We start from the raw sequence: 23,131 nt of genomic DNA on the forward strand, positions 1-23,131 counted from the left end.
AAATAATTGTACTTTTAAGCCCCAAAACAAATTGCTCTTCTCCCGTTCTTGTTCATGTAAAGCCTTTACATCATTAGAGCTGTTTCTTTTCTATGAATATACAGTGCATGCATTGTTTATACAGTTTAATTGTAAGGAAGGAAATTCATTAAAAACAAATGATGTTCTGTGCTGGTAGCAAAGAATATGAAAGTGTCCAATTAAACAGCCACTCACTAGGACTTGTATAATAGCAACATCTGTTATCTTAATTAAACAAGTTTCTGTATAAAGGGACCCTCATAGTGCACTTTGTTAGAGCAGGATCTGACCTAGATACTCCAGGCACGCTCACTATCTTCGTGGAAATTTTCCCAGTTGGTCCCATTATCTTGCAGTCTTGACAAGCTTCATGATATATGAGCACACTCTTGCACACATAAAGCCATACTGCTTAAAGCAGGAAGGGGTTTCTTTATTATTTTTTCTACTGAAAACCAATAAAAGCACAGAAATGCAGCATATAGTGGCATTTACCCATTGAGTTCAGTCACAGCAGCATTTGGAAGTGTAAAGAGTGCCCGGCGAGCTTGGGCCTTGTCAAATCACATTCAGGAGAGAGAACCGCACTTCCAGAAAACACTTACGATTTGTTTTCAAAAGTGGTTTATGTGTTTCAGGGTTTAAGTAGTTTAGGTCCACATTTTTCCAGGTATTTCATTACTGCTCTCCACTGTAGCCTACAGTCAGAGCTGATCTAGAAAGCTAAGTTCAGTTGTAGAAGTCCTGGTGCCTTGGTAGCTTCTGAAAAGATGAGGATTTGCAAGACCGGGAAAGAGCACTAGGAGTCCGATGAGGACTTGGGGCTTTGTACCCATCTGCAAACAAAAACCCAAACAGAGCGGCCCCAAAATCCCAGCCTTGTCAGAAGGAGACGTGGTCTGCTGCTCGGAGCCCGCCGGGAAGATCAGGAGCCCCGTGCTCGGGGCTGTACGACACCAGGCAGCTGTAGCTGAAAAGCCTCTTGGATATGTTAATGCACAGCTGTGCCTGCAGGCTTATTAATATGGGCAGTGAATGTTAATTTGTTCATAAAGAAGAATACTGCCTGATGCAGGCACTGCCAGCTGCTGCGGAGAGGAAGCTGAAGTCCTGCCCCGCGGGAAGCCGAGCCTCTCCGTCCTGTCCTCAGTGCCCGGGCCGGCACGGAGTCGGCGAGAGTCACAGGGTGGAGCCCAAAGCAGCAGTCTGTCCTCCCAGGAGCTGGAGTGATTGTGGCCAAGGAAAAGCAGAAAGCTCTCACCTAGTTTTTTTGTTGTCTTCTGCACCTCAAAACTGTTCAGAAAGACTTTTCTCTCTGGAAGAAGTTAGCCATGGTTTTCTCGAGAGTTCATATCCTAAGGACCTCCTCACAAGGGTTGTTGATTTACAGGCCCCTCGAGTATTATTTTTGTAACAGGAATTTTAACATATTCACTTTGATGTTATGTCATTTTGAGAAGAAAAACCTATGAAATCAGGCAAGAAAAGAAAGGCTTTTCTCTTTCACTGCGTCTGGAGTTTAAAAAGTTGTATAAATTCCAATTTTTTATTTGTTGCCTCAAACTTCCTAATTAGTGGTTAATTACTCCAAACAGCCAGAAAGAAAATGGCAATAGGACAGACAGCACATCTTTCCCAGTCTGGTGCCAGGCTACAAAGCATGGTAATATTTTTATACTGATTACTTGAGAGGTGAATTGCCAGCAGTGGCTTTTGGACACACGGTCTAGTGACACTTCAACAGAAAATAAAACCTCAAAGGATGCTTCGTATCATTGTTTTGCATTAATTGTGTTGACTGTCTTTTTTTTTAAATAAAGCACCTGTGCAATTTCTTTAAGGCAGACAGGTAACCAAACCATCAATAACTTGTCGGGTTTTCATTACATCCTGCCTAGGCAAAATGAAAAATGACACTCTGCAAATAGCTTTTTGAAGTTTGAATCGACAATGGAGTATTCATCTTAGTTTTCAGAGACAATGGCAGAAGATGGCTCTACTTCATTGGAATATCTGAAATAACTGGTGTGTCAACTTACTTTAACCAATTTTCTGGAAAAAGAGAACTAAAATTAACCAGGAAACCACTTGATTCAATGGTCAGAGGTATTGGAAAGCAGTTGTCCTAGGTTTTATGGCCTTGTGTTCATGGACTGTTTGTTTCCCAGCAGAAGCTGGTTTTAGCTCTGTGTTTTTCTGGAAGATGACAGTATGTTTTAACATAAGCTCGTCGTGGCTGTGGGTCTGTCAGCTCAACACTAAACACTTGTAGCTTAGTTTGTGCTAACAGTAAAAACCACTGCTCTGTGTGATCTGAAATCCGTTGGTGAAAAACCAGTCAGTTTTGCCATAGTTCTCTTTACGAGTAGGTCACTAATTTTTCCTTGCTCCTTAAGGGATAGTTACATGGACCTGTTTTCTTTGTGTGTATCTGGCAAAGACAATAAATCCTGTTGCTTTTGTAGTTTGAGATATCTAGCGTATGCTTCTATGCATAACCTTTCTTCAGCATTGATAGTAAGTCAGCAACTCCAGTTCGTTCTTGCTTTGTCTTTTCTCTGTTCTTGAGCAAATGTTTCTAGCAAAAGGTTATCTGAGAAGGGCTAGAGAGTTATCTAGAATCCAGATTGAGTGCCGTTTTATTTTGTGTCTGTAAAGTAATTAGGCTGATCCCTAAAATTTTCAAGTTCATTTATCTGTTCCTGTAGAGCTAGGAAATTATTTCCTATAAGCAGCCACAAACTGTTGTCGAGCATACCTGAGATGCCGATGAATGTAATCCCAACCTACGCCAAGTTTCAGCTGGTGTTCCAGAAATGAGACTCTCTCTCACACCTTGACACATTCTCCTGTAACATCAGCAATCTGTTCCTATTTTCCCAGCAGATTATTTTCAGCGTGGTGTTATTGTAGTATTCAGTGATACACATGTAGGACATCATTGCTACTGGTGCTGCTGCTGGAATGAGCTTGCGACTGCAGCCCAGCCATGGTTTGACCAAACTCGTGGTGCTGCTGTGACCCAAGGTATCTAGAGAAGTCCAGGGCCTTTTACCTTGGTGCTTGTGTATTAATTTTAAAAGTTAATTTTAAAGCTTGCAGAGGGAGGCAAAAGGAGAGGATGAAGCATCCAGAGGCATCAGACCTCCAGAGCACAGTAAGATGTGCCCCGTGTTTACGCATCCTTAACAGAAACACTGTCACTTGCTGTGTGCCGTTAAACGGGTGCTGCTTTTCCTGCGTGAGGTGTCTCATCTTTACGATTATTAAATTCATCTCTAGGTACTGTGCATATGGCTACAAATTATTTCTCCCTCTCTGTAAAGACGCCCCAGGAAAGAGCGAGTTCCTCCCCGCAGTGCTGTTGTGTCAGAGGCGGCAGGATCTGGCTCCCAGCAGTGAGGCAGGTTTCTCTCTGTTGTGAGCACATGCTGCAGCTAACGCTTTAAAAAATAAATGCCTGAAATTAGTCTCCTAAATGCAATTTGAAATTGATGTGTGGTTCATACTTGTCCTCCAACTGAAGAAAATAGTAATAATGATTTTAGTAAGTCTGTAGCATTTTGAAGGAAAAAAATTATTATCAAATATTTCTTCTCTTGGCTATTTATATGATTAAGAGCAAGAAGGTAATGATTTTACAGTTAGGGCCACACTTTAAGAAACACATGTTTAAAATCCAAGGAAATAGTTATATGTCTGCGGGCGGAAAAGGATTCCTAATGAACTTTTTAGACAACCTACCAGACTTGGTGATATTTTTGATGATTATTTAAACATCATTTTTAAGTGATGTAAATGTGTCTTTGGATCTTGCAAATCTATGTTAATGCCAATTACAAGTGGAGTGGGTAATTTATCTTTGTACTGTGGGCATTTTTTGTTGAAACTAGAGGAAAAGATGCGTTACATTTGAAAGACTGTGCCTTAGGGCTTCTATTCGGGTGGCATCAGCTGGAACAAATAAGGTGAGAATGCATTTACTGCTTCTGCTCTAATCTCACGAATGCTTCCAGAAATGGTTTGTGTCAGCAGCTGATGCACAGAAAATCTTGCACAGATTTTTTTTCTCATAAGAGAATAATTTTTATGAGCTTCAGTGGAGTTCCCTTTAATGCTCATGTTCTCCAAACCTCCAGAGCGTTTACTGTAGGTATAGGGTGGTGGCTTGTCTTCATCAGGGAAGGAGCTGTTGGTGAGGGTGGCTGGAGGCTGCCCTTCTAAATTTGGTTCTTCGGATTCCCACTGTGCCTCTTCATAGACTGGGAGAAGTCACTTAATCCCCATGCCTTTGGCTGTAGTCACTGCCCTGGAAGAATGAGCACAGCAAGTATTTCACCGAACATTAGGTAGACTGAATGCAGTAGTGACTTCACAGCACCTGCTGCTTTATATGCAAGGTTCACCTCGCTTCCGAGTGCGAGAGAATGCTTTGGGGGGAGCAGCGTGTACGTGGGTGGGTATTTGTGCGTAAAGGGATGTTTTAGCCTTTCACGGGCTGGTTTGCATGTGTGCTTTGCCCCTCCAGCACCACCAGCAAGAGCCGCTCCAGGAGAGAAGTCCTGGGGCTGCCAGTGTGGGTGTGGAGCATCCCTATCCTTCACGGTGCCGTTGCGGCTTTTGTGGTTCATGGCAAATGGCCAACTTGGTCTGTAAAAATAAACTGCAAAGTTGAAGAGCTATGTCAAAAGGGCAGTTTCCCATGGGGGATGGTCTTCCCTTCCCACCAAAATCAATGGAAAATTGGCTCTTTTCACCACTGGACTCTTCTAGACTTGCAAAATCTTCCCATAAAGCTCAAATTATCATTGCCTCATGTCTCAGGATGGAAAGCTGTAAAAATGAGCTTTCCTTTGCTTTACTCAAATCTGCTTCCTCAAATATTTATTTTCATGACATGGTCTTTCTTACTGTATTTATTTTAATTTTGTGTGTAGTGAAAAAAGAGCAGTAAGGGAGAGAAGGCAAAAGGTTTCTATTATTTGAAATTCACCACAGCCTACTCATTTCCTTCAGGGTCCCTAGCAGTGTTTGTGTTTGGTTTTCATTTGTTTCTTCCTGTTATCAGCATCCCCTAAGAAAGATATTTTGTAGAGAACTGTTCTTCTTAGATAACCTAGGGATATTTTTACATTTGAATTATGACTCTAGGCATCTTTAAACAATTTACATGAAGTCTCTAATAGCTGTAAATGCTCCATTCTTTCCCTCCTGCCACCCCCCTGCTTTGGGATGAGGTTTTGTCCCTTCCAGACTTGTCTTAAAAATTTAGTCAAAAGGGAGGATGATGACAAAACACAGCTTTTGTGTTTATAGATATTATTATAGGCTGGATACAATATTATTTATTTGGACTGTTCCATCATTGCAGATAAACAATTTGTTGAAAAAGAGAATTGTGGGAGAACTTAGGATGCCAGATCCATGACTGGTTTAAGCTGATACTGAATTCAGTGGAGTTATGTTGTTTGATGTTGCCAAAGGGGCCTCTACTACTTTCTCAAAAATATTTATCTGAGCAAAATATGTTCTATTTTTTTTCTCTCTCTAGAATAGTATTTAGAGGTTTTTTTGATAACCTGAAAGAATTGCAATTTATACTCTCCTCACCTTTAATTCTTCATACTTAGCAAGCCTGTAAATTAAAAGCCTAAAATGAGAACACATTTATACACAACAGTTCACATTGCTGGAAGAAGTGTTCTTAGTATTTTCTTGGAGATCAGTATCGAGAATTAAGTAAGAAAAAAACAGTGTAGTACTCCATATTTTTCAGTGCAGCAAGGTAAGAGCAGCTATTACCTAGGAAGATCTTCCAAAAGATTCATTTTAATTTTTTGTGCTTTCCTGTTGTAAGCCCAGAAGACAGAAAATGCCAAATGAACCCAAATTCTATGCACCATAGATGTCTAGCCAATTCACAGTTGCTGTAATTTAGCAGTAAACCTTTTGGTGTCCTTCGTGACTCAGATGTACTAGTAAAAATGGTGCAAAGGTGATGTTCCTCAGTGCCTTCTCCAGCCAGTGTTTCTCCTTGTACAAAATATGTGTATTTTAGAGATCTAGAAGCACTCCCACGACAGAGACCCCAGCAGCCCCGTAGTTGTGCCGCACACAACCTCAGGAGTTCAAACACTTCATCCTCAGGCTCTTTAGCTCCATTTAAAATGTATCTATCTCCAGCAAAGCTGTGGAAAATGTTCTACTGAACTCAATGCAACAGGGTTTTACCTCGGTTTATTTTGAGCAAATATAGTTCTTACCTGAAAATTAATTATAGGGAGTTTGCTGTTAAGAGACCTGCCAGTTGTCATGGATAAGGGAGGCCTTATCTAATGCCTGCTTTCACCACGAGAAAGACATGCACTAAATTAAATGGGCTTTGACTGAGGCTCTAAATTAGCTCAGGCTTTTCTGTGAACCATGAAAAGACAAGTAGTTATAGACAAATAAGTACCAAAGTAGCTGTAGGTGGTTATCTAAATCAAAACTAACAGGTCCTGGACAAGAAGCTGCAGATGCGTAGAAGACTGCCTACGCAGTATGACTCTCCACATCAGTTGTGAGTTTAGATGGATGATCAAATGGAAACCACTGTAATGCCTATCTAACAGCAGTATCATCCTGCGTTTCACTCAGACTTATCCTAACGGCTGTTAGACACAGACCCAACTTGTCCCATCCTTGCTCATGTTGCTGTCCTGACCATAGCCCTCAGGACATATTGATGTCCCGCGTTGGTGGCAGTGTGGACACCATCCCTTCCTCACCCATTTTCAGAAACATCTGGAGTAACAGGACATGGGCGAAGCCCAAGCCTGGAAAGCCCTCTCTGCTTACGGCGGGATGCTGAGAGTTTTGGGCCGGTATTGATGTAGGGTGGGGAGTCTCAGATGGTGTGATGAGGTGCTGGGTGGGGGTTAGGATCAGGGCTCTCCCCTTGCCCTCTCCTCCCTGCGCAGCAGGGACCGTCAAGGGTGTAGAGTGAAGCCCCAAGAAGTTGGCTTTGACCTCGGCGTATATTTAATGGGGATTAATGTTATGAAGCAGAAATCTCTGACCTTACCGTTATTTATTTATGCAACGTAAAGGTTGTAGTTACACACAAAGACTGCATCCCAGGGCCACAGAAATTATTAGCTGTGGACCATAATCCAAACCACCCCATTCTGCAGGTGACGAGCAGGTACTCGTGAGTGGTGTCCCTGATTTCGGGGGGGGCTGTGCTCTGAGCTCTGTATCCTCCCTCTCAGCCAAACCTGTGAGTATTTCTACATTTCACTGTGTTTTCCTGAAATAGCCTAATGGCCAATACTGCATTTATAAGATCAGTTTAATAATCCCAGTCTCTGCCTCATTGCATGGGAAGCGTTATTAAAAAGGTAATAAACTGCTACAAAGACATGCAATAGAAATAGAAATAATTTGATAAATAATGCAATGGCCCAGAATCATTTACATTTGCAGTAGAGTTGTGGCATGAAGCAAAGTTGCTGTTAGGCTAAAAATTGCTCTAGATATTCCTGCCTATGAATTATGGGCAAAGGCTGAGCAAATACACTGCTGAAATTGCAGTTGGGTCTGTCTGGTGCTTTTGCTTTCTTCCTTTGCTTCCAACCCCCCCCCAGCCCAAGCAAGGCTTCGGATGGACAATAGGCCATTCATCATGTCGGCTGAAATACACTGTTTTTCACAGGTACATTTAACCTAAATCCTCTCTCAGAAGACGGATTATCTCTTAGAATAACTCTGGCACCACAGTCTCTTTTCAATAGCCACGTCAACCACTGCCACAAAGGCTGTACATGAAGGGATCAATGGTAGTTTTATCTCAAATTGCACTCAGTGTGTGTTTCTTCCAACTGACATTCATTTAAATGCTTACTCTAAGACATCTTTTCTCCCTGTAATAGAAAAAGGATCGGACATCCTAAGCATTGTTTCCTGGGGAAAAAAAATAATTAAAATATTCACTTGGCTAAGCATGAAATATTTCGGATGCATGTGTTTAATCAACGGTGAAAGGAAGTGTAGTTACGCTTGTATTTTGTAAATTAAAATGCTAAAATTATCAGATAAGAAAAAACATACCTTATTTCATTGCAGCAGTGCTAATAAAACCATTTGAGGGGAAAAAAAAAGTCACTTTATAATTATGAGCACTTTGCTCCAAAGAAACATTGGAGCTGTAATCTGCAGTCCCACAGTCGTGCTGCCCGCCTGCGTGCTGCGTCCCTCGGGAAGATAACTGTTACCATCGCACACGCAACCTGCCATATGCACTGCATTTGTAGTCCATTCATATTCCACATGTTTCCATCTGCTGAACAGAAAAATAGAGGGCAAGCTGAGAAGAATATATTGAGGGATACCTGCAGTATCATCTGTCTGGTACAGATCTTCTGTCGGTGATGTGTGTACTTTGTGAGCTAGAAAATAATTTGCAATGAAAAGGTTAGCGCCTGGACCTGCTACTCATCCCTGCAAAGGCTTTCACCGGATGACTGCAAGGTGCAGGTGAGGTTGAACAACCCCTGGCTCTGTAGTGCTGATGGATTTGGTTCCTGGACCCGCACAGATTTTCTTTTAAATAACAGAGCAAGATGTTACAGTAGGTATTTTAAGTCTGGGATTTTTAAGCAAACATTCTGTCAAAGCATGGAGTCAAACACGAGCAGTAGGTCGTAGGCATGTTTTGGTAGATGCGCGTGATGCAGTCAGACACCCAAAGGTCAGATTTCCTTGGAGCTGGGCTGGAGTTAATTACTGATATTCAGTTATATGATGTGCTCTGTGAGTTTTGCAGTTTTCAGTTTCAGTTTTCATCATTTATATTCCAAATAAGGGCTTGATCTTGTTTTCACAAAGTCGGTGATAAAACTTTTACTGATCTCAACAGGACATATTCTATCTCTAAATACATATGTTACTGACTGAGAAATATTTATCTGCTCCTGGGAATCCTGCCCAGCAGTGGGGAATGCTGTGGTGAGCTACATGAATCAGATCTATTGTGCTCGATTCGGGGTTGGAGGTAACACAACCTGCTGATGGGCAACTTAACAGGTATGGCAGATGTATCATGAGCTGAAAAATAAGCGCTAATAGATCAGACCGAAATGATTATGCACTGCTATTTTTCCTCATACTGCTCCAGGTGTGCCTGACCTCTTCCAGCCATTTCCAGCAGTTGCTGGAGACACAGGGCAAGTTAGTATTGCTATACCGATCCAGGCAGAGGGCTGTGCTGATGTGGCCATGATGCCAAGGTGGGTCCTTTCTAGGTAGCTTGGGTGTCCTTGGATAGCAGCAGAGCTCTGTGCAGCTGTAGCATACACTTAGATATTTGTCATTCATAAAGATGCATCTTTCTCCTTCATGTACTTTTCAAGGTTCACACCAACCAAATAGACAAATGCCTTAAGACACTTCCATTCCTGCAGAGCTGGCAAAGGGCGCGTGCAGTTGTCGGGCGTGCAGCATCAACGAAAAGCTGCTATGGAAACCGTGTGCCGATTGGTTTTGGAAAAGGCTGCTTTAGGGCAATGGAAAGTGTTCAGCTTGCAACTTTTTACATTTGCTGCTGCAGCGGCAAAAAAAAAAAAAAAAATGGGCAAGGAAGGCTAGGGAGGAATGTTTTCAGCATTTTTAAAGGTCCTTTGTCCCCAGAAGAGTTTTGATCAAAACACTGACAAGGTCAGCTCTTCCTGGGGAGAACCCAAGCTTCGGTTTAGGAAACAAACAGTCCTTTTATCTCCTAATTTCAGATGTGTCTCTGCTCTCTGTGGACCTGAAATCTCCAGTTGACAACACAGACCAACAGATTCTGTCTTTCAAATGCTATGTTTAAAATAGGTGACCTTTCTTTATATAAGGATGCTAAACTGTCTTATATCATCTCTTTTTTTCCCAAATGGATATTTTTATCTTCTTTGATTGTTCTGTGATAGTAGCAGTGACTAAGAGCCAGGTTATCAGTAGAGCAGTTGCATTAACCTGTAGAAGAAGAGATTTACATTTTAGCTGGTTTTACTGCCGCTGTGGTTAGTAGTATCAGGGAACCCAAAACATTCAATAGCTCATTTTTTTAGTTTGTAGTGGTTTAAAGAGGTGCATACTCAGCAACCAGCACTCTGTTCTGAAGTAATACACATGTTTATTGGAAAAGTGGGTTATTTTTATGTCTTCCTAGGCATCTTATTAGAAAACATTCAGAAGAGAAAGAAAGCATACCAAACAGTGCTTCATTTAATTTGAATTTTGTGTCTTGAAAGAACTTTTTCAACCAAACTGCTAAAAGGAGTTGATGAAGGGATGTTTGCTTTCAAGCCAATTAGCAGTTTAAGAACCCTCAGTGGCCTGAAATGAGCCTCTCTTCTCATTTAATGCAGATATGTCTGCAAAGAAAATTTGTGAATTAGCAAAATCAGTGAAAGTCCTTCCTACTTTCTCAACTAACTGTAACAAATTTCAAAGTGTTAAAATAATTACTTGTTAACTTCTAACACATTGGATTCAAATTAGAGGACAAAACATTCAGTGTAGAAAAGCACCTTCAGCAAAAAGAGCCACATAACCATAAGGCCTCCTAATCAATGAGTCACAGTAAGGTTTTAATGGTCTGATTTATTTTTAAAAAAAAATCAGTTAACTTGCACAGTTATTTGTCAGTTTTAATGCTGGTCGTTTACAGGACTGTGCAGGGCATTAGTTACCAGAGGACAGTTAAACATGCCTGGAGACTCTCCGGGGACTGGGTTTGGAGAACTCGGTGCAAGTCCCGCCTGAACTCATCGCAGCGTGTTACCAGAGTTAAAGGATGCTCATGTGCTCAAATTGTAAAGCCAGCCAGCCAGCCGTGGCTTTCAGCTTCAAAATGGAAGGAAATAAAGACAGCACTATGTCCCCGAGGTGTGCCAAAGCCGGTGGTGGATTGACTGTCCTCATCCAAAGGTTGTCTCTGGAGTGATCCAGTCCATATTAACTACAAACTAATTTTACATTGGCAATAAAAATGACTTAGAATTAAACCAATAGCATGAGAAAGACAGAGACAGAAAAGGCATTAGAATTTGAAATTAAAGCTGGCTTCATCAACAGATACAATTAAAATGATCTATGGAAGAGATTATCCAGTAAATAGGTTTCAACCATATGGCTAAAAATGAAACATAAATAAATAAATAAATATAAAATCTCAACTGTACAGAAATAGCCTAAAACATCACTTTTTTCTGGATTTCTTGGGATGGCAAAAATGCTGAAGGAGTGAGTGCAGAGCCTGGCAGGGGCAGTGCTGGAGCAGGGTGGTCCTGCTTGAGTTGGAGCATATTGCTGAGCTTGTTCTGTCGTTTATATTGATTTGAATTTTAATGCATGCCAAGGGCACCTTCAGCTTTCAGAAAGGCACTATTGTTTCTGAAGACCTGAAATTGATAACAGCAGTAAATAATTCCTTGGGAGCTCCTGGTGCTGCCACTGCCCAGGCTCCTGCACTGGAGGCCAGTGTGGCAAGTCCTGTCCTCCAGTGCACATTTAATGTAATACATGCATTGATTTGTGCCAACATAGTAGGGAAGATAAGAGACAAGTAGCTATATACTACTCTCTTCCAATTATTGAGCTGGAGCAACTGCTACAGAAGCAAATATATGGCACTGGTCTCCTGCAAAAATAAATTACAGTAGTGAATGTTACTGACTGCAACAATTTGGAGACCTATAAGCCAGTTGAGAAACTTCTATTAATATCACTGCTACTGATGTGTGAAATATAACCTCTGTCCCTGGTCTCTGCAGCTGGCCTGTGTGGTGGTGTGCTGCTTGCAAGAGCAGGTCAGGGAGAGGCTAGCCAGGGTAGAGATTTGGTGGCTGCTGTCGGAGCACTTTGCACCGTCTTCCTCCTCCTCGCTCAGTACCGTCGTTGTAAAGACAGTCAGACTGTCCCATCTTTCAAAGCAAGTCTATGCATGTGGACTGAGTAGCCCATGTGTGCCCATCAAGAGAGCACGGCATGACAAAAGGCACCCACACTGGTTCCCTGAGGTGACACGATGTCTCCTGAGTCCCACTGGAGACAGTGCTCAACCCAGTGGCTGCAACTGGCAGGAGCCTGGGGAGCTCCACGGCTGGCGTGGGCAGATGTCCTTTGCGCTGGTGTTCATGCCTTGTCTCACACTGGTACTTTATTCAGCTGCCTCAGTGTTGCCACAGGGCTGCAAGAAAAGGCTCGTGCCGATTCATGCAGTCTGTTTCTTAAAGCCTTCTTGGGTGGGAAGTGCCATCTGAGCACTTCTGCAGTGCTGCAAGTATTGTTTGCTCAGTCTCTTTCGTCCTAATTTCTCAATCCAGTTGCACAGAGCTTGATTGGCATTAAGGATGCAGGAAGGCTTCTTCATTTTCTTTCAAATTAGTTAAATTGGGAAATAATTGAGCAGGAGAAAGCAGGCATTAATGTAAGATTTTTCAATGCAGGGCTGAAAGTGGCTGAAGGGGAGAAAGCAGATTGCTGCAAGACATGACACTGAGCAGACAACCAAGTACTTTGCTAAAAGAGGTGATGTTAGGCTGGGGGAAAGTTTTTTCTGGAGTCTTCTTAGATGATGCCTCCACAGGGCACAAGGCATTCATGTTTCAGTGGGCTTTACTGGGCAGGATCAGGTTTTCTGTTCTTGAATGAGAGCAGAGCAGAAGAAACTGGAACAGGAGGCAAAGCTAATTGTAAGAACAAGGCAAGCCTGAAGTGCAGCCCTTGTGCAAGAGGAGGGGCTGGGGATCACCCCAGGAATTAATGTGCCAACCCCGCCTGCCTCCCACCTTCCAACAGAGGTGTACCACTGCAGATAACAACCCTGTTTTGACAGGGAGTGTGTATGTGAGGAGGGGATGGGAATGAAATAGGATATATATTTTTTTTTTAACCTGCGAGTGCAACTGCAGATAAAGCCCCACTGCAGGCAGAGAGGTGGAGAGCGCGGAGGGGAAGCCTGGCAGCATGGTACCCTTGCTGAAAAGCCATCAGCCTTCTTGAAAAAAGCAGAAATGAAACACCTGCTTCATTGCATCTGTTCAGAAGAAGCTTTTACATTGTTAAGCAGCTAGCGTGGAGATTTTCAGATGTGGCCTGTGTACCACGTGTTGCAAGGGTTGTCATGGTGAGTGCTGAATATCAAAGTACAGATGCAAGTAAAACCTATACAAGCTTCTGGTGTGTAAATTAAAGTTGCCCTCAAGTAAAGACATGGAAAACTCATGTAAATTATGCATTCAGTATTTATGAATTGTGTCCTAAGAGATTTCTGTCAGCTGAACTCCCTCTGTAACGTGCAATGGACTGTCTGTTGTTCAAACCATCAATAATTAATGCAGACTCGAAAGAGTTTTATGTTGACTTAAAAAAATAAAACTTTTGTGTCTGCTGTCTTTCCAGAATCACCGTTTTGGATGATGGGAGCCTCCGGATTGTCAACGTCACCAAATCCGACGCGGGAAGTTACACCTGCGTGGCCACAAACCACTTCGGGACAGCAAGCAGCACGGGCAGCTTGGTTGTGAAAGGTAATTGCAATTTTTATTGCACATGACTTATACTCCATCTTAGCGTCTAAGAATATCCCAAGCAGCCCCACGCATGCTGCACCTTTCCCCTTTGATGCTGATGCGGGTGGAGCCCAGAGGGATTAAAGTGTCTGTCGCAGTCAGGCTCTCCTGCGTCTCAGAAACCTGCTGAGCCTCATGGGTCAGAGGTGATGTTAACAGCAAGAAGGTGTCTGTGGTCACACTGACTGATGGTGCTTACAGCAAGTTAATGTGTTTGTTTGCACACGTGGTTTAAAATTTTACTGCAAGTGATATGGGAATTGTAACACTAAGCCAGGACCATGGTCCATATCGTTGTATGACTTGTTTCCAGCAATGGCCAGTAATCATGCTTGAGAAATATTTGCTGTCACGGCAGCCAGCTCTGTCCTAAGATTCAGTTTTGCAAAGGACTTGCATAAAGTCATGGCGTACCTGTGGAGAAATGTTGCCCTCAGCATACTGAGGTTAAGTGGTATCCTTTAAAAACATGTCTTACCTAGTTCAACTTCATTTATTCTTGTTATTCGTAAACTCCTATTATCTTTTTTAAAACCTCTGAACTCTTTAATACATCTTGTCTTGTTGCAGAATGATGCAAGAGTTTTACCCTTGCAATTCAATGTCATAATTTTTGAAAGCTGCACAAACTCTGATTTAATTTCATTATTTCTTACCCAGGGCTCAATTTCTGCATTTCAGGAATTCAAAGTGTTTATTCATGTGTGTTCAGAATTATTCTGTCATATACTTTTTTCAAAAGCAAAAGCTATAATGTTTGACAAAAATATTTAAAGTAATAATTTGACAAACAATGAGAGACACTGACAAATGTCTTAATTTTTGGTCTGCTTATGAGTAGTCCGATGTCTGATAAATTATTATAGGCAATGAATATATAGATTATTACACTTATAATCACTCTCTATTTCCTTCTTATTTGGGGAAAGACCTATATTGGATAACAAATCAGGAAAGATTGATTACAAAGCAATAAATCAATCACAAAGCTCTAACACTGTCAGTTTTAATTCTCCCATATATTGGCATTGATGGATAGTATTTGGTTAGAGGCTCTCCCCATCAATTATTTTTATGGTATATAGGGAATACTTTAAAATGTTTCAATGCAAGTTCTAATCCGTGGGTTTTATAGTCAGAGCACATTTCAGCAAGTAACGTCAGGATCAAGCGAGTGCTGATAAAGCTGGTGAGCCTGTGTTAGTTATAAACTGCTGGTGACGGTGGTACAGCAGCAGATTTTTCTCAGAGCAAAATGTTTGCCTCTACCTTAGCTATCCAGTCAGGTGTTTATAGTTAGATGGGGTGTTTCTGAGGTTGTACTTCATCGTGCTTGGCCCTTCTGCTTCCCTTACACCAAGGGGCCAACGGTGCAGCCCCAGGGTGGAGGGGTGTGTTATCCTTTCATATCTTCTGCTACAGCTTATTGACACCAAGAGGGCTTCAGGTTTGGGGTTGTTTTGAATAGCTTGTGCGGCATTTGCCCATGCCCCTGTTGATCCCTGCAAACAAAAATGGAGACAAGATCAGCATTAGATCTGTATATGAGCTGACTCCGCCTTTTCTTAATCTGTGTTGTCCTAAGGAGGCACCCACAGCAAATAGCTAAGAAAGCACTGCTCAGGGAAAACAAACGTATAAAAGACCTTGGCTGTTACTAAAAGGGTCGATCAGCTACTGTCTGCCCCAGAGCAAAGCTGGAGAGCCGAATGGTAAACACAGCCCAAACATCCATCCCTGGACTCCACGGGGGCTGCAGCAGGGTGGTGCCTGCCCGCAGCAGGAGGCACCGGCTTCTCATCTCCAGGCTGGGCACAGCTGAGGTCGTCCTGGTTTTCGGAGTGCTGCAAGGCACCGAGGGGGTTGAATCGGGGTCTGCAGTTCAGGGACCACGTGTACCACCGTAAAAAAGCCAATCGTTGAAAATAGTAGTGTGTTTCGTTTCTGTTATTGAAGAGTCATGCTTCTGTAGTTCATGGCTTATCCTTTCTTCCTCGGAGTACCCAAGGAATAGCCCGTAACTCCGAGCACAATACTCAGCAGCTATTGTACCTGATCTTTGGGTTCACGTGGTTTACAAGTCACTTTTCTTTGCAGTAAGGTTATAAAGGATTAGCAAGTACTTTTTTCTCCCTCAGTGCTCCGTTTTAACTCGATTCCATTAGCATTAATGGGAGTGACACATGTGCATGAAGCAGAGAATAAACTCTTAAGCCCAAGATGTGGATATTAACAGCAAACTGAGAAATGCAATTTCAAAGTCTATCCCATAAAAAGTATAAAAGAGCAGAAACTATTCTGAACTCCAAATGAACTGTGTAAAATACTGTATTTTATACTGAAATGCTTGAGTTTCTCTGCCCTAAGTAAAACATCGGCGAGTTTTGACGGAAATATGACTGAATACTTTATTTTAACTCAGTTTTTCAGTGTACAAAAAGACTAATTTGTCAGCTGATGAATTTTTTGACCTTAAGATATACTTATGTTCTTTTCTAACTCATCTTACATCATTGAGTGAAAAACTGTGAAGGTCAAAAGATATTTTTTCTAACCTTCCTGTGTTCTTCCATTAACATTGCAGGTTCTCTCTCTTTTTTTTTTTTTTTTTTTTTTTTTTTTAAATTTTCTTTCTCTCTCGGGGAGAGACGCCGACGGTGTCAAAGATAGTGTAGGCAAGGATGGGAGGAGGAGGAGAATATCTGTTACACCAGAACCAAGGAGCTTAAAATAAATCTCTGGCAAACAACCAGAGAGGGATGAATAAATATTCATATTATGCATGACTAGACAGCTTAAAAAATATGAAATTCTGACGGGTGCCCATAGGGCTGTGTATTAACATGCTGTTGTCAGAACTAGTGAACCTCGGTGGTTTTCCGAACCAGTGAGATTGTGGTTTGGGTTTGTTCTGTTGGTTGGTGCTACATGAGAACCTTTCTGGCCTCTGAGACCTGAAATCTTGTAAACTTGCATGTACGGTTTGACCTTTAAATTAAAAAGCAAGATTGAATTCGTAAGGATAGAGAAGAATCCCTCAGACAATGATCAGAGCTACACAAAACAAGGTGTGTGTTTACATGTAGTATATAAATATTAATTTTCCATCTTTTTTTTCCCCATTTTTTCCTGTACTTGAGGCTAAACGTTCAGTCTTCCAACACACAGAAACACTATAGACTTTCTAAGTACCAGGGATTAAATGACAAATAGTGTAAACAGGCATAGACTGTACAATACGAGTTTATTTGTATTTAATGCAGTGATCTAAATTGGGTAATACAGCAGCAGCTCTGAAATAGAAAACTAATTTCAAGACGTTGCAATAAAAGCTCTGAATATAGGAAGTGCAAGCAGAGGCTCCTGGTGCTAACGTCCCAGCTTGTGCAATGGCTAAGACCCAAATGAAGTTTCTTGGGCAGCATTAGGTGTGAAAGAAGGAGCGAAAACAAGGTAACGACAGGAATGCAGATGACAATAGTGTATTGCCACTGTTTCTTTCACAGAATGAGAAAATCCTTGTCATGCAGCTTGCTTCCCAGCAGACACACTAAATATCTTGATGAGCCTGTGGCCAGCTTTGCTTTTGTGACGTTGGAGGTGAATGGCTTGTGGCACCCACCGTAGACGCGTGTGGCTGCTTCTCAAACATCTGCTTTCCTTTTGGCTGTGTTCTGAGCTATAAGTCTATCTATGTGTACAAATACATATTTTTATATAAATCTATCTATCAATCTAATCAGTCGGCTTGACTCCACAGCCCGTAGCTTCGTGGTGCGGTCCTTTGTAATTCCCAAGTAGGCAGTAGCGACGTGCTGTGCTCCGGCAGATGAGCGGTTGCAGATGTGAGCCGGGCTGCTGCTGCCTCTGTGCTTGGAGCTGTGCAGTATGGAACTGGCCGCGGAGGAGTAGTGGCAGGGATTGTCCGGCAGCGGAGATTCTCTTGGGTTTTAAAGCACTCCAGCTTGCCAGAAATGGCTTTTCATACCATTTATTATCCAGGTGCCTTTGGTGGTAGACCAGGATGATCCAGGCTTTTCCAGTCCCCTTACCTCTGTGGTTTAATGGATGGAAACAGCATGCGAATGCCTGGTAGATTCTGTACGTTTCTGTTCTTGTCGGGAAGTACAGCAATTCCAGTCACATTGTTGCATCTCTGACAAGGGCAAGTTCTGATGACTTTATTTGCCTGTTTCATTATGATGCACCTTTAACATTTTCCTTCTGCCATTAGCTCGTCTCATTTGGACTGTCATGGGGGGCTCAAGGCAGTAAAAGCAAGAGAACTTTTGTTAGCTGGTATCCGTATCACTTTAGCAGAAAAAGAATACAAAGATAATGTCAATAGGTTATTTCTTCCTCATGCTTGAATAGACTGATAGTCTTGATTTTGTCCAGCACAGTGATCCAAATTATTTTCTATAAAATTGCATATTTTCCATTCCAAGCCTATTCCTTTGTGTGAACATTGAATTGGTGTATTGCACTTAAAATTGAAACGATTGATTAAATACTGTAAATTCTGGCCCATTATCAAATAACTTTTCAGAGACTTCAAATGCTACTACCTTTAAACCTGCAGTTCTTACTGTGTGACTTTAGTCCTTTAAAAGTAGCTGGGCTCATAGTTCAGGGGCAGCGCTGTACTGATCAGCATGGACACAGCATTCACACTCTGTAAAAACAGTGTCGGGGGGATGCGATGGTCTTCCTGGCCCATCTTGGCCATCTGTGGTTGTCTCCACTTTGACATCACTTGATCAGTATTGAACTACATTCTTCAGAAAATGTGTTGTGCTTGCCTTGTATCCATGGGGCTTGTGTAAATTTATACTACTATGGATTGGTTTAGTAGATAAGGAATAACCATTTTTTCATCTTCAGAGATTATGAATATTATGCTGCCCATAAAGAACTGAAAAGAGTTTAGTTCTCCAGCTCCACAGGTACGCGCCCGTGGAGAGACATTGCTCTCTAATGACTGACCATCTGTCTGCTATTGCATGTTTCAGAAGTTTTGTTTTGAACGTGGCTGATAACGCATGATGCAGGGTTTCTTCAAGTCATTTGTGGCTTAATTTCCACATAATACAGTAAGCTGGTATGTGCTAACGAGCACACATGCAATCAAACGGAATTGCTTATGCCTCCTTTTCTATTTGTGCATAATGTTCTTCGGTTGGGCTGAGGTGACTTTGATACCTTTGTACCCATCAGCCTTCCGAAGCTGAACGGCACAGAGGCTGGTCGCAGATGTGTGTGCACCAACAGTGCTCCTCACGAAACACCAGCTATTGAGTTTCGCAGGAGTGGAGTTTCAATTGCTTGTAGTTCTTTTTACCTTTGAAGACCTCATAATAACCCCTCATAATTGTGTTGAAGACAACTTGGTATAATGCTTTCAGTTTGATTTTTTTTTTTTTTAATGTATTATTTGTTTATAAGCTTAAGGGTCTGGGCAGACTTTTAAATTAATCCCATTTTTACGTTATAGTAGTCTAAAAAACAAAACGCACAAAATAGAGAGATCAAACTAATAAGGAAAATCATACAGTCTGAATGATCCCTCATGGCTTTTCAGAGACTTATTTTATTCTTTTGGAAATGTTTACACATTATCACACTTCAGATTTTTTTTGTTGGATACTCATAGATAAACTGAAACCAGAGTGAATATCCAGTGTTAGCATCCAAGCTATAGATCACAGTTGTGTGTTCCTTACAAAATTATTTCCACCGTTAGGATGGTGTGTGTGTCTATTTATATCTTGGTTTATACTTACAAATAATTTATTTCCATTATCACAGACACTGATTCTGCATAACAGAGCTACTGTTGCTGACTGAGTTCTTCAGCATCTGCTGTGGCTTCAGTGCCAGCCTTAAATCTAACACTATGGCCATTTGCACGACTGAGATCAGCAAATGCTGGGCTTGCCTACAAGTGAGCTAGTTGTCAAATAGTGCCATTGCTGACTCCATCAATAAAAAAGGTGGTGTTTAATAAACCTGATTTTCTCTTAGTCAAAAATATATGTAGCTTTTTTGAAATACATCTACTGACCTCTGCAGAGGTGTTAGGTGCATTAACAAAGTGTTGCTCCTTGTTACGGTGTACTCTGAATGGATCTGGCTGCAGGGGAACGGTGTAATGGTTTTACTTTGCAGTTGTACAAAATGCTAATCTTTCAGCAAGGAGTGTGTGTATTTTCATGAGTGTCCTTTTTTTTTGTTTTTTTAATCAGTGAATACAAATAACTCTAGCACCATGAATTTTACCAGCTGTTGTCAACTATGTCATGACTACTTCTGAGTAACTGGAGTAACTGGAATATCGGTTCCTTGGGGTGGGGGTTTAACTTTTTTCCCAAGAGGGAGAGTAAGCCATACATTAAGACATTGGGGTTTTTGACATTAACCAGGGGAAAAATGCAGCAGATACTTAAATCTGTTGACCAATTTAAGCACTACCCACATTACCAGAAACCCACTATATGCCTCCCTGATTTTTCCCCCGTCAGATACATTGCTGCTTCTTTGCTCATATGGAAAGCTGTCCCAGAAAGCTATTGCGGGCATTTTCCGTACCATCCGTCCATATGTCATGGGTTTAGTGGTTAGTCATTTTGAAATATGAATAGCCCCTCCGTCACTCTTTCTGAGGTCTGTCTTGATCCAGCAGTGTTTAAGGTCATGCAAGGTCTTTATTTTTCTTTCCTCACAGTTCAATTCAATCTAATTTAAATTCATGTTGGTTACGCCTCAGCCCTTAAGAAAGGACCTGGTTAAATGACACCTGGTGTTGAAAGCACAAAATATCATTTAAAAAAGAGAGGCAGAGTTTAAAGTAATAATCCCAGAGCAGCACTTTAGGGCTGTCCATATTTTATGGGCTTTTTATAATTATTCTGGATAGCACACAAGGTGTGTGTTCGGCTGGTATCAAAGCCAAGATTTTCTACACTTACCAAAGACTCAGAACTCTGAAGAAGTTAAAAAAAGTTTCATTGTTGTTAAAGGTTTTTTTAGTAGTTGCTGGACACAGGTTTTATAAGTAGTTCAGACATAAATGAATATTCCTTGTCAGGCTTAGCACATTGTTTTAAAGAATTTCAGGGAGAAAAAGTCAATTTAGAGTACAAACTGTTGTTCTCCAGAATCTCTAAATCAGGGTTTTATAGGCAAAAAAGGATTAGAGCGTGCCGTAGAGTTATGTAAGCACTGATTTATTCATGAGTACATGTTGCTATATTCTCATGTTTAGGAAATAAAACTTACTTCTAAGTTTGAAAAATCTTTCTTGACTTCTAACTCACAACCAGTAGCAAATGCTTGATTTTAACAATTGACAATGAAAGCAATAATCTTTGGCCGTAAAATTGCAAAGGAATATATTCAGCTCTAATTGGACTATTTCCACTGACACCAATTATTTCTATGACACAATTAAGGGTCTTTTGCTAGGTTTAAGTAAAATTATGACCCAAAGCACCGCATGAAAGGCACAACTATAAATGAGAGAGCTGTGCATCCGCCACATCTACTCCTCCCTCCCCTCAGCCGTGGTAGCCCCAGCGCTGCAGGCTGCACTTTGCTGGATCTCCTTAACGAAGCCTGGGTAGAAAAGCTTCAGGTAGAAGCTGGTGATGGCGCTGGTATCCAGTAGATACCTCAGGGTCATTGCAGCTTTTCTCCATATGGCACTTCAAACAGAAGGCTTAATCAAGTATTTTATAGTTTCAGGCAACTTCCATGTTTATTTCCAACGGCAAACCACAGTCAAGGTTGTTATATGATGCCTGTCCAAATTGCCTTCTGCAGCTGTAAAGAACTCACCTTTGTGTTTCAGAGCTGGCAGGTGCATATCCTCTGCGCGTGTTACACCTCGGTCTGGTAAGCATTTGGTTTTTCTCCCAGCTCCGTTCAGGTGAGAACCTGAGGTCATCAGAAAAATCAGGTCAGCCCCAAAGCACCCTAGGGAAAATGAAATAGCTGCGTATCATGTCAGCATTTCCATTTTTCTGACAGTTAATTGAAGCAAAAAGGTTGTAATTATTCCAAGATTACAGAAGTGGCAAAATGAGAAGCAGATGCCTCATCTGCTGTCAAGCTTTCCCCAAGCCATCCCTCCTTGGGTCTACTCAGACGTGCCTTTTGCTTTTGATTTCCTTGATGTGAACTTGTCAAACATGACAGCCATGGAGTGTTGGCTGCATTGTGCTGGGGAAGGTTGGGACGTCGCTTGAGCATTGGTGAGGATCCTAGCAAGCGTCAGAGGGACCAGCCCATGGCCGGGCATTTCCATCAGCCCCTTTGGGGACGTGTCGTAACACTAGTTTGTGGTCAAACTCTTGAGTGAGACTTAACTCACAACAAGTCGCGAACGAACAGCACAGCAAGAGCTCTTGGTTTCTTATTTGGGAGATAAAAAAATTAGGTCAGCTGCTAAGGACAAAACCAGTAAATGGCAGACACATGTAAATGAAATAAGCTGTGAAATACCAGTGGTTTGCTCTTAGGGCTAGTTGAATGAAGTAAGTTAGGTTTTTTCTCTTGTAAACACTTACTGATCATAACAAATAAAACTTGTAAACATAATACAACTGTTAAGCTTCATTAAATTTGCAGCAGACAATTAATTTTTTTCAGGCAATTCAAAGGGTCTTCTGTAGTACTGATTCAGTTTAATTGAACATATTACCACAAGCAGACAATAAGAAATATATTGAAGATATCCATCTGGCTTGCACTGAAAACCTTGTGCGTTTAGTTTTCTGTGGCTGTCACAGGCCTTACTAATTGCCTCATTTTGGCTGTTTTACAATCAGTGTGATTTTGCCATTAATGTGATAAAAGTTGTCTTGGTGAAGAGCTTGATATTAAAAAGCATAGATCTTCAGCCTATCTCTCTTGCCAATTTTGGACTTATCTCTAGCATTATTAGAGTTATATTTTTAAAAGCAGAAATACAAATATATTGACTCTTACTGAGCAGCTTCTCCAGGTACTTTGCCTATCTCATTCTGATGTAGAGAGTGCCAGTTGGTGTGAAGTATTTGCTCTGGATAATGGTAAATGCAGCAGATTCTTGCCCCCACTTCCCTCCGTACCACCTTCTCCTTTTCTCCTCTGTGTCCCTCCAGTCCCCAGCCAACCTTCAGGCACATCAGGGGTCTTAAAACTGATAGCTGCACAGGTAAATAAGGAAATAAGGACAAGGGCAAGTGGCTGATGCTCATAAATATACCTGATTCAGCACATAATGTGGAAAAAAAACCCTGGTTTTAGAAAAGTTCAAGCATTATGTCTGTATACCCTGGAGGGGGGGAGGGGAAATATTCATATTTTTGTTCTGTGTTTTTATCTTAAACCCGCAATGTATTGCAGGGTGTTGTGGTTTAACCCCAGCCGGCAGCTCAGTCCCACGCAGCCACTCGCTCACTCCCCCCACAGTGGGAAGGAGGAGAGAATCAGAGTAAAAGTGAGAAAACCCGTGGGCTGAGATAAAGACA

The 23,131-nt window shown here is 41.6% G+C and overlaps 1 protein-coding gene across 7 annotated transcripts in view; it reads left to right on the forward strand.

The window, feature by feature from the left end:
• The window catches only part of CNTN4 (contactin 4), a 349,563-nt gene that overhangs the window by 294,223 nt on the left and 32,209 nt on the right, over positions 1–23,131 (forward strand). For all 7 annotated transcript variants that reach the window (XM_029995893.2, XM_029995899.2, XM_029995894.1 and 4 more), the window contains one exon: positions 13,450–13,577. In XM_029995893.2, coding sequence (XP_029851753.1) covers positions 13,450–13,577 — 128 coding nt within the window. The remainder of the gene's footprint in view (positions 1–13,449; positions 13,578–23,131) is intronic.

The sequence above is a fragment of the Aquila chrysaetos genome, chromosome 20 (genome assembly GCF_900496995.4).
Source record: "Aquila chrysaetos chrysaetos chromosome 20, bAquChr1.4, whole genome shotgun sequence".
Lineage (NCBI taxonomy): Eukaryota > Metazoa > Chordata > Aves > Accipitriformes > Accipitridae > Aquila > Aquila chrysaetos.